The following is a 12,145-nucleotide window of genomic DNA, read 5'->3' on the forward strand; positions in this document are numbered from 1 at the left end:
GCGACGGTTTGATGTTATAGACGTCTACAAAACCTAAGATTAAACAAAAACAAAAAATAACAAAAATAAATTAAAATTGTAAAATAAATAACAAATGACTGTGTCGAAGGAATGTGTGAATGTGAGAGAGAGAGAGAGAGATGTGAAGACCTGTTCGGCTGGTGGAGCGAGTCAATGAATTAGATCCTGTCTTCATTGCTCAGGATCGATCCAAGATCTCGCCATTCGCGAAACAGCACGACCCATACCGCGTGGGGCCCGGCCGCACGCATCGAATCAATCCGTCGACCAACCCCGCGACGTCCTTCCTCACGTTGTCCTCGTGCCTGACATGACGTCACCTCATTCGCGTGGAACTCACATGCAAAAGAGCTCCGTCTTCGTCTTCCTCCACGGCGGAGATCTCGATGCTGCTGCCGCTGTCCCTCGATGTACGTACCCCTTCCTTTTGCCATCGAGCATCCAACAGCGGCATGCGGCGTTCCGTGTTTTCCCTCTCTCGCCTTTCGTTCTGGTTGAATACTACCCACAGACGATGGTGGCACTATTTTGTGAATGCACCATTGTTTATTGTATGTGTATTTTAGAGGGAAGACGACAGGTAAAACCGACCAAGATTGGATCTGCAGTCCCCTATCCCGTTATGGTTTCTGGTCTGCTGTAAACAATCAGCTGCTGCACGAGGTTGTCTCCCACAGGCAAGAGAGGGAAGAAGAAAACTTCAGATCCCAGCAAATCAATCTGTCAGATAAAGATAACATATAAAAATGCAGTCGATGTCCTTCTATGTCATGGATGCGCAGCGAAAGAGAGAGGTCATGGACTTTACATGACGATGAGTAGAACAGAGATAAGATCCATGGAACATGAGATATAGGATGGTAACATTAGGTAGATAGAGAATTATGATATCGTTTGTAGTAATTAGCTTATCAGTAATCAGCTTGACCACACGATTATGTTTCATAAGGATGATAACATTAGGTAGATAGAGAGATCGATGCACATCGGTTTGATCTATCGACGACGACGACGACGACGACGACTCTTCTCCTGGAAACCTAATAGTCCCTCAACATTGCACAATCCATTTCTCAGCTTAACTATCCATTTTATTGAGCTCAGCATGTGATGGAGTGTTCATAATGATCCCCTGATCTGATGCCTCGTAGTCTTTGTCGAAGCAGTAGTAGCTGCCTTCCCAGAACTTTGCACCGGTCATGGAGAGGCCAGTGGTGGCCACGGATCCGTTGCTCTGGTTTGCGGCGGCTGCTTGCTCGAGTGCCTGCACCTGGCTCTTGAGGAACTTCATGTAGTGGATCGCCTCGTCGAGCATCGACGCCGTGTCCATCTTGGTCCCGCCGGGCACGAGCTGCTGCAGTATCCTGATCCTCTCGCTGATGCGCTCCCTCCGGTGCCTGGCGGCCACGCTCTGGGGATCCTTCGATACCTTCACGTTCCGCCGCTTCGGAGGCTTCGCCGACTCCGGGTCGATGTGAATCGGCTGCATCGCCGCAATGCGAAATATCATCTCCCGCATGGCAGCCGCCGGTGGCCACCAGCAGCCATGGTAGGGGTCTTCAAGCCACGATGCGGCGCCGGTCGGGGAGTTTGTCAGCATAGGCGTGTGCTGGTCCTGATGATGACCACTGAAAGGCGCATGCGAAGAGGAGGGCGCATGAGATGTGGCAGCAGAAGCATTGCGGAATGGCTGAGAGAGACCACCGGAGTAGCTAACCGACGGCATCAATGTTGCTTTGGACAACTCGCTCAACTTCTCCATCTCCATCTCCATCATTACGGTCATCGGATCCATTGGAGCTGCTGTGGCTGAGGCTAAGTAATCAACATCCATCGGTTCTCCACCCGTCACTGTGGAGGAGAGAAGAGTGGATGCTGAGGGACTAAAGAGCAGAGGGATGGGCGAAGGGAGGAGGAGAAGAGGGGTCGGACTTGGAGTTGTATCAATCTATCAGATGATAGCAGAGGAATAATTGACGACAAAAAAGCAAAGTGAAAGGAGTATCTCTCTCTGGTGGCCTTTCGAGCTTCCTTTTGCCTGCAGTGCTCAATACCAGTGCAGTGGCAAGGCTTTATATTACAGTTTGGATCTACAATTTCCATTTTTTGATATAAAATAATATACTATAATAAATATATGGAACTAATGTTTTTTGTATCATATCTTTACTTGCCATAACTCTGCTTCTTTCTCAATGTCACAATGGATTCTTGATTCAGTTCTTCTAAGAGAATGTCAACTGGTAATACATTAGTATTGGCTGCACGATTCTGCCAACTGAGACAGCCATTCTCACCCTTGTTTTTTGCATAGATCTGACAGCTCAGCTCAATGGGAACGATATATGCCCGCATATGATCCTTCCATGTCCTGCCTCATATTCTGGTCCTCAACACCAATGTCTATCTTGTTTGCTTTCGTTTGAGAGCAACCAAGAGTTGACTGCAAGTTCACCACCTTGAGCTCACATGCAAAGGGAAAATAACGCGGCAGCAACTCAAATGGAAATGAGGAGTCACAAGTGAAACAAAGCTTGTTTCATGCGGAAAAGATTGATGGTCTTGTTCTTGTTTGGGTCAGCATGCATGGCTGGATCACCATGTACACATTTCATGAGTTTTTAGATCATGTACGAGGATCCTTTTTTGGTGATGTCGATGAAGATTCTCTGTGTTCTTTCTTACGTTTTGGTGCAACCTGCATCTCGTATTTTTGGTCATGGAGGGATTGCATGACACACTGCAACCATCCAAGTTCTGCATCGATCACTGCGCCATATATCCTCCAGTTCTCTTCACCTCCCTTCTTTGTTTCATCAAGATGATTTCTCCTATGACCGCAACTCCTCCATTGTTACCCTAATTCTGCTCCTCTTCTCTCTTAGGCATTGATCTCTTATCTCATCATCATTTCTTGAAAGGGCCACTCTCCGGAGTCCCAAGAACCCTAATCATTTCTTCTTGTTGCTGGGGGCTTTCTTTCATTTTTTCTGTGGATTGCCGCTACTGTGAGAGTTTCTTATCCATTCTTTTGTCTTAGTGTGCAGATCCCTTCCATTTTATTGGTAGCATAAGAAAGAGTCTTCTTTGCCTTATATAAAAGAATTACTGCATTTTTCTTATAATTGTGCAAGCTAGATGATGTAGAAAACAAGAATCAGAACTGAAAACGACTCTGCTATTTTTGCCTCTTATATTTAGAAATGCCACAAGTCGATGATGTTGATTCCAAAACATGTTTTGGTTTTCTATTCTTGAAGTATTTTTAAAGGAAAACATTTTTCTTACTATTTGTTGCTCACTATGTAGTGTAAGCTGTCCTACTAATTCTATCATTGCATACTCCTCATGAGAAGAACACAAAACCTGCATCCAAATAAAGTGGATGTTCATCAGTTGATCTATATAGATTGCATTAGCAGATGAGCAGAACTTGGACATGACTTGTAGGGGACCAGTGTCATTGAATAGGGTTCTTAAAAGCTAATCTGATCTCTGGGGCAGATCATATAAAGTGAGTAATGCCTAAAGATTTTGGTGTTGACAAATTCTCATGTTATCATAAAATTTATTTTCACCTATCTAAAGACCTAAATCTCATCATGATTCCATAAGAAATAGTCAACTGTAGTGATGAGGAGAACAAAGCTTTTTTGTCCTGGCAACTAATAGATTAATCAGAGCTTCTGTGATCTTTTTTAGAGTTAACTTATACTCTCAAGAGTTATTATGTTTTGTTATCTACATTTTTTTCCTCTAAAATTTATTTTAAAGGAGATAAATCAGAGGAAAAAATTCAGATAAATGTTAGTGCATTGTGCAATCTTTTTTCTTCTTTTTACTGAGTAACCCTGAGTTGAAGAGTTTTGAGCAGTCATTCTCCATGCACAGCCATGAACACAGAAAAAACAGAGAGAGAGAGAGAGCAACAACTATGACTGTCTAGTAATTGATCCAAGCTTCAACAATGTCAATCTAGCTGATGATGAACGAGGTTTATATAACAATACTGGGATCAATTATCTGTATCTTCTGTCGTCATTGTCAATGAGATAGATAAAATATCATATGTTTTTTTGAATATTTATCTATAGTTTCTGTTAATATTTTTTTTAAAATTATTCTTTATATTTTATTGTACCACTAGTAATTAGTTCACATTTTCTAACTTTCTGTAGATATACTATGTTAATATCTAAAATGATTCTCTTATTTTATCTTTTATTAAAACGATATCCAATTGTTTACCAATAAAAATATTTTTTCTTGTCTTTTCAAGTAACTCTATTTATTCACTTAAATATTTTTATCTCAATAACATAAACTTTTTGTATATATTATTTTTTTACTACCGAATATTTAAATCCATAAAATATCGATGATTTAACGACTATCTTATAATTTTTTTTAATCTCAAATATACCCTATGATCGATACTTCTTATCATTTTAATAATTTTATTTTTATTTTATGAATAATATATTTATCAATCTCTCAATCTTATTATATAAATAACTCAAAACAACCAAAATTTTTACTCAAAGTAACTTCTTCATCATCCAACCTACTTCTACTAATATTAAAATTACATTTCATATATTTAATCTTAATTTTGCTTAACCTAAAATTTATAATTTTTAAGAATTATCTTCACATCTCAAGTTTAGAAATAGTTTCATTTACACTCCTATCAATTAACATGATGGTTAATATATATTGGAGAAGAAACGGAGGAGTGGTTGCATGCAAACATCTTTTTCCTTTCCTTCAATCATCAATGAACTTGGCAACATGGAAGCCATTAAGAGACGTGTTGGGTACTTCTTCCCATCAACGTCATATATTTCAATCCGTACCTTATCACCTCGCACCTTATCTTCTCCTTTCTCTCTCACCCACCTAAAAGCATTATGACGTGAAACGAACAAGAAATATAAAACAAAGCCATCAGGGAGACACTCACTGGTCCAAATGCTGTTCGCCGACCGTCCCTCTGCTCTCTTCGGGCCTTTGGGGTGGTCCAAGTGAAGGACAAGAAACAGCACTCACTCTCTCTGGGTTCTTGCCTTTGGTTGTGGTTTCATGAATGGCTTTCGAGCAATGCAATTGCGAAAAAAGCTGATGGCCATGGCGTCCAAGATATCACCAACAGTGTAGCTGTAGAAAAGCTGGTCTCTGTGTGCTTACATCTCTGCGTTGTTCTTGTCTTTTGAGGACACCTTTCTGGTTGCTGTTGGTCGAGCCGAAGGCCCTCCTGTATCATCTGACATGGTGTTTGCTTCTGAAGCAGATCTGCATGGTTTAAATTGGAGAGTAGATTAGCTAGCAATCTGCATGTACTGTAGTATATCGAATTGTCTGTCATAAAATCTTGAACAGCAGGCCTGTCCGAAGCTAACCGGTTTCGGCTCATGGGTCAGGCCTGCTGTGTCTTTGAAGACCTGCTTCGAGTTCTCCACCACACCGAGTTGGGTTGGGTTTGGCATACATGACTCCATGGTGGGTAGATCATGATCCTTGGTGTCAAAGCACATCTCTGAGTTTTACATGTCAAGCTTGGAATTGGCTTTTCACGAAAAAAAACCTGAGTCTAGAATCCATCACTGATGAAGTCCTCCCGGAGAAAGGGAATCTCCCTCTTTTTTCTTCCTTCTTCTTAAGCTGACATTTCTTGGGGTTGGAAAACATAACAAGTCTTGATGCACAAAGTGTAGACTAAGCCGAGCTTTATTCTCTGATGAGGCTTCTGCACCATGCTCCCATCCTTGCCTCGTTTGACTTCCTGCTTTCTTTCGAGGACCTCACCAATATCCCACCGTCTGGCTTTTCCTTCTCCTACTTGGTATAATCTTGCAAGAAATGGAACCAATAGAAACATTCTGATTCCTTTGTCCTCAGGCTGGAATTTGTTGGCTCAAACAAATGCAATTCCTACCTCCCTTTACGCATCAACAAGCTGTACGCATGGTCGGAGATCTCAGTGCCTTTTGATGCTTGATGTGATAACAGCCGCCATTCCTTTGCAGTTGACTGAAGCTATATTACAAACACAAGCCGTGCATTTTAGCTTGCTCGTGATCAAGTTTTGACTCTTCATGTGGCTTGAGAAATAGACAGCCATAATAGAATGGAAAGAAGATGCCACCGATCACATAAAATTTGAAACAACCAAAAGCATGTACCAGATGAAGAATCACAATCTTTTCGAGTGGCAATTTCCAGGATGAGACTCTGAATCCATTCGAGTCACTGTGAAGAACAGGAAGAAATTTCCTCTGAAGAGAGTATGCAATGTGGAAGTGAACCTAAAAAGGTGCTTTCCTCAACAATGGAAGTCCCTGTGACACAGAACATGCATTAGATAGTGAGATGTAGGAAGACAAAAGTGTTTCCTTCAGGAAAGAAAAAAATGTGTTTTTCTTTGAAGGATGCCTTCAAATTGAGAAGACATTTTTTTTCTTCTATTTTTAAATTTTAAAAAATATTTATGTCTAATGATGTTTATGATTCTTACACATGTATTAATTACAATATGAAACCTATTACTTATACAATAATGCACTAATCAATTTTTTTGGAATGCATTTTTAAGGAAAGACTATAAAAAATTACAATCATATTGGAGATAAATCAATTTGAAATATAAAAAAAATTAATAATGAGGATAACAATTCAATCCCTTTTGTTTAAACAATCTTCTTATTCCAAATTAACATATGATTTATTTTTAAAAAAAATATTTCTAGTTAATTACTTTCGATTCTCCAAAATAGAGTTGTAAGATTTTGAATTCAAGGAATTGTTGACAATATGTTATATTATCGAATCCACATTTTTAGGGTGAAAATTTGTGATGTGACCATTGACATTGGTTGGCTGAGCAAGTCAACCTGAACCACTAAAAGTCCAATTGACGAATCCGACTCGATCGAGTCAACTTGATTCGATTAATACATGTGAAACGCGTGACATCAATTTCCCAACGCAATATGATTTTTTGAGATATTATTTAGTCCGATTCCGACCCAAAATACACCGCTTTGGTTCCCATTTCTTTATCTCCCGTCTCTTATTGGAGCCGATCTCGCGCTCCGGGGCGGCGGAGGGAAGAGACTAGAGCGCGAGCGATAGAGCGCGAGCGAGCGAGCGAGCGAGCGAGGAGACCGACGTCGATCGAGGGAGAGGATCGGGATTGGGGAGCGAGCGATGGGGGACGCCTATTGCCCGGACTGCAAGCGGGGGACGGAGGTGGTGTTCGACCACTCGGCGGGGGACACGGTGTGCTCCGAGTGCGGGCTGGTGCTGGAGGCGCACTCCATCGACGAGACCTCCGAGTGGCGGACCTTCGCCAACGAGTCCGGGGACAACGACCCCGTCCGTGTCGGCGGGCCCACCAACCCCCTCCTCGCCGACGGCGGCCTTTCCACTGTCATCTCCAAGCCCAACGGCGCCCAGGGAGAGTTCCTCTCCTCCTCCCTCGGTCGCTGGCAGAACCGCGGATCCAACCCCGACCGATCCCTAATCCTCGCCTTCAAGACCATCGCCACCATGGCCGATAGGTATCCTCTTGTCTCTTTTTCTTCTCTCCTACCACAATATGCTATGCTGCCAGTACGCGGTGCAAAGGACCGTCTTTCCTGTACGAATTTGATCATCGTGGAGACACGCCCGACGATTGGTTCATGTTTGGGGTTTTGTTCGATGGCGAATTCAATTTTTTCGTGTGTGAAAGATCTTGGTTTGTAGAATGACTGGGGTTAGCTGTTATCTAAACGATAGAAGGTCTGGGTGCAAAAAAGATTGGGTTTACAGTTATTTTTTATCTCCATATACTATGAATTTAATGCAAAAGTGAAAAAAATTGTGATGATTTGGTAATGAAATTTGATTTGTTCTTTCCAAGTTCTTCCATGATCTTCTATGGTTTGCCTAATAGTATCAAACGTTAGTTTTTCTTGAAAGATATGTCCTGTGGTTTGTGTCTATCTAGGAAGAACTTTTGGTACAATTGTAGTATTGTAAGAAATATAGACCATTACTTATTTGGAAAGGCCTGGATTTTAGGGATGGCAGAATGATATCTCCAGAATGGTGTAATGTCCAAACTGTGATCATACTCTTGTATAGAGTCACTAATTTGTGCTCTAACTTCTTTGAAGGAATAAAGAGGAGGAACGGGTAAGAAAGAACCATGGTTGGTTAATTCTAGGAGCTACGTATGTTGGCATCCTTAACAAAGAACTAAATTGACTAAAATTTTGAATTGTAAAATAGTCACAACTATTGCTATGTTGTCAAAAAAGTAATCTTGGATGTAGGCAATTCCAGCTGCTTCCACAACTGATAATTTTGCAATACCAGAACTGATCTTTTGATGTACATTTCTAATTGGAATGTATTCATAATTTCATAACATTGGAAAACCCTTTTTTCTTTTGTTTGTATACTATTGATGTGACTTGCATGAAGGCCACTTTGTCCCAATGAACTGATTCTTTTCATGCACTATTTAGGTGCCTTCAAATGTTTTTAAGAGCATGATTGATATTATGGTCTTTGTTCAGTTTATTTATATAAGATCTTCATGGGGTTCAGCCAGGCTAGATACTCTAATACTTATACAAGTTACATTAGTGGTTGATTAGCATGAAAATTTTGATTGAACTTTGTAATGTTTTTATATTTACTCAGATATGATGGTTATTGAAGCTAGATCTGATCTGTTGGTTTCTTTTTGTCTAGGTTGGGTCTTGTTGCCACTATCAAGGTACAGAATCTCGCTTGATTTTATTCTGAAGTTCCTTTTTTATAATTTTATTTGTGAAAGCAGTGTATCTCACTGAATAAACTTATGATTTATGAGGAAAAATAACAATACTTGTGTTTCTAAAAGTTCTGCTAAGCTTAGTATGGAACTTCATCTGTGGATGAGACGGATCAGGTTTATTATGTGCCTCAATCTTCTTTATAGATAATCTCTCAAGTGCCATTTGTGCTACATTTTCTCTTAGTTGATCAATTGTCCTTTACATGCTTAGAAAGGGGACAGGAATTTCAGGTTTTCATTACCATAGATAATTATATGGAAAGAAACATGAGGTCCTATTGACTTCTTAGATTCAAGTTACAAAATGCTGAATATGCTTTATTACAAATGATGGTTTTGTCATTCTTAAGTCCAAAGAGAGCTAAATCTCCAATAATCATTCATTTGGTACAAGAATCCGGCATTGAAATATGCATGACCTTATGAGAAGCTTGTGATTGAACTTTTACAGAACAGTCAATCTTATACACAAGAGGAGTGTGATTTGGACCATCCATGCTGACTTGCCCCACATGTTATTCCCTTATCTGAACATGAAATATTTACTTGGATTCACTCATTGTGTGATTAGGTTCTCGTGACAGAACACCAGTTGTTGGAGGCAATATTGCTGAAGACAGGCTGAATTAGTTTGTGATCTTAGGCGATTATTTTTAGGTTCATCTATTTATTTTTTTAGGACTGTCAACTCGACTTCCCTCTTTCTCTCATCACTCTCTCTAATTGCATCACTTATTGGATAGAATTATAAAAAGCATAGCTAATAACAGGCCACCTCAAACAGATTTTCATGCCAGTGATAATTGTAACATATTGTAATTTAGATAAAACAAAGATTGTACCTTTTGGCATATTTTGTTATTCTGTTACAATTTAGGACACTTAAGAAAGTCAACCTTTTGCTTTTCAGTTAAAGGATATTTTAGATATTGAAATCCTGACTGGAAGTTGACTACTTTGATCTTTGCGTCCTATATTAACTAGTAAACAAAAACTGTCATATAGTAGTAAACAAGATCCAAAAAACCATGATTGTCCTTACTTTAGTTACATTTATTGTCATTGTATCATATTTGTTTGCTCATCCATAAGCTAGTATTAACGGCTTTGTTATTGTTACATCCTTTTGCTATAATATCACCCAGAACTTGGAAGTCGAATTATGTTCCAATGTTTCTTCTCTTTATCCTATGTCATATCCATAGTATATTTGCAGTTACAAACATTTGTGGTGCATGGTTTATAAGTTCCTAGTAAAAGTTATGTGCTTCCTGCATACAGTTAGTTAGTAACCTAATTCTGTCTTCAATATAGGATGGTTGTTGACACTTAGCTGAATAGGATATCAGGTATAATTAAAATTCTGTAAATGGTTCTTATGCTTTATTGATAGTTTTATCTGTCACTTATTAGGATCGAGCCAATGAGATATATAAAAAAGTTGAAGATCTGAAATCTGTTAGAGGGCGCAATCAAGATGCAATTTTAGCGGCTTGTCTATACATAGCTTGTCGGCAGGAGGACAAGCCTCGTACTGTAAAGGGTACATCATTTTTAGGTTTCTCTCCTATTATGGTTTTCATCTTTAGTAGATATTGCTTAACTTATGTTTTTCCTTCATACAGAGATCTGTTCTGTTGCCAATGGAGCTACGAAAAAGGAAATAGGTCGGGCTAAAGAGTTCATTGTGAAACAGCTTGAAATTGAGATGGGGCAATCTATGGAGATGGGAACAATTCATGCAGGAGATTTTTTGGTTAGTTTTGGCATATTTGCTTCATCAATTGCAATTGCATTTGCCGTATCAAATCGACATTCATTTTCTTTTGTTCCTTTTCAGTTCTTTATCTGAATTTTTGACTTTTTAACTTGGAGATCTTAGTTTCTGAAACATATATGCTTATAATTTTTCATTGCTTTCTGCCCTGATGATCAGAGACGATTCTGTTCACATCTTGGCATGACAAACCAAGCAGTTAAAGCGGCTCAAGAAGCAGTTCAAAAGTCAGAAGAACTTGACATTAGGTATTACATTTGAAATGGGTTGATAGAGCTGATAGGCAATTGCATTTTAGCATTTTTGAGCTTTGCATTTGATTAGTATTTTAGCTTTGGGATTGATAGATCTTGGCATAATATATGGCATTATGAATTGTGATGATAGAACAAATACAAGACTGCCTTAGTGTGTTTTGGTCTTTTCATTTAAGCTTGTAGTTTAGCCTTGAGATTAAATTGATATCATATCTAGCAATGTTTCTCCCCCTGCTATTCATCAGATATTTTTGACACGTTCAATCTCTATCAGATGGATTGCTTGTGTACTTTTAAGAGTTCAAGATTTAGTATGGTTAATGCTACCAGCCACAGTGGAGGCCTGGATCTATTAGCCTACTTAGTGTTTCACACCTACTATAGCTCTATACCCTGTTACGGAAACTCTCAATCCTCCTACTCTCTACCAAATTTGAAAAATTAGTTTACAGGTCCATCAGTATCCGCTAGTAACGTAGATTTTTCGAGTTTCTATTCTTAGTCCATGCTTCTAAGCAATCACATTTGATTTCACGAAGAACCAGTCAGTTATCAGATATTATTGTCAACATTTTTCATATTGGAAAGCTCAAGTTTCAATTTGCAGGAGGAGCCCTATATCAATTGCAGCAGCTGTCATTTATATGATAACTCAGTTATCTGATGACAAGAAACCCGTCAAAGGTTCCACATTCTCTTGATCTTTTTGAGTTGCCATTTGGATTCTGTCTCTTGACATGAATGTTTCTTGGCAGATATATCCCTGGCAACTGGAGTGGCAGAAGGCACCATCAAGAACTCCTACAAAGATCTTTATCCTTATGCTTCAAGGATCATTCCTACCTTCTTTTCCAAGGAGGAGGATCTTAAGAACCTTTGCAGCCCCTAACTTATTCTTAGATCCCTACCTTCTTTTCAGCTCATGACTAAACATCCAAAGGAGTAGAGAGAACTTTTAGACTGAACTGCTGAGAGGGATGCTGCATTAAGCTAAAGATGGCCTGATTTGTGATTAGCATTCAATGTTGTTGCAAATTCGATCTGCTCGTGTTCATTTTTCTCTTCCGAGAGAGACCTCTGTTTTAATTTAGATGGAACATAATTAGAGTTTTAGTGAGTTACTTAAGGAGTCATTAAGCAAAAGGCTCTTGCTTCCGAATTCTTGCCCGTGCAATTTGCGACGGACGCTTATCAAGTACTGAATCGAATTATGTATGGGAACCAGTGTAATATAATTTGCCAGTTTCTCTTGCATATATATCT

General features: G+C 39.4%; 2 protein-coding genes across 2 annotated transcripts; one reads left to right on the plus strand and one right to left on the minus strand.

The window, feature by feature from the left end:
- Positions 1-808: 808 nt before the first annotated feature.
- Positions 809-2,064, minus strand: LOC103976257 (transcription factor HEC2-like). Its single transcript, XM_009391464.3, has one exon. The coding sequence runs from the start codon at positions 1,853-1,855 to the stop codon at positions 1,100-1,102; it is 756 nt and encodes a 251-aa protein (XP_009389739.3). The 5' UTR covers positions 1,856-2,064; the 3' UTR covers positions 809-1,099.
- A 5,005-nt stretch (positions 2,065-7,069) lies between these two features.
- Positions 7,070-12,136, plus strand: LOC135605895 (transcription initiation factor IIB-like). The gene is made up of 7 exons (XM_065096487.1): positions 7,070-7,580; positions 8,764-8,788; positions 10,262-10,391; positions 10,474-10,604; positions 10,785-10,873; positions 11,490-11,566; positions 11,638-12,136. The coding sequence occupies exons 1-7, from the start codon at positions 7,228-7,230 to the stop codon at positions 11,769-11,771; spliced, it is 939 nt and encodes a 312-aa protein (XP_064952559.1). The 5' UTR covers positions 7,070-7,227; the 3' UTR covers positions 11,772-12,136.
- Positions 12,137-12,145: the final 9 nt, after the last annotated feature.

The sequence above is a fragment of the Musa acuminata genome, chromosome BXJ2-2, assembly GCF_036884655.1.
Source record: "Musa acuminata AAA Group cultivar baxijiao chromosome BXJ2-2, Cavendish_Baxijiao_AAA, whole genome shotgun sequence".
Classification (NCBI taxonomy): domain Eukaryota; kingdom Viridiplantae; phylum Streptophyta; class Magnoliopsida; order Zingiberales; family Musaceae; genus Musa; species Musa acuminata.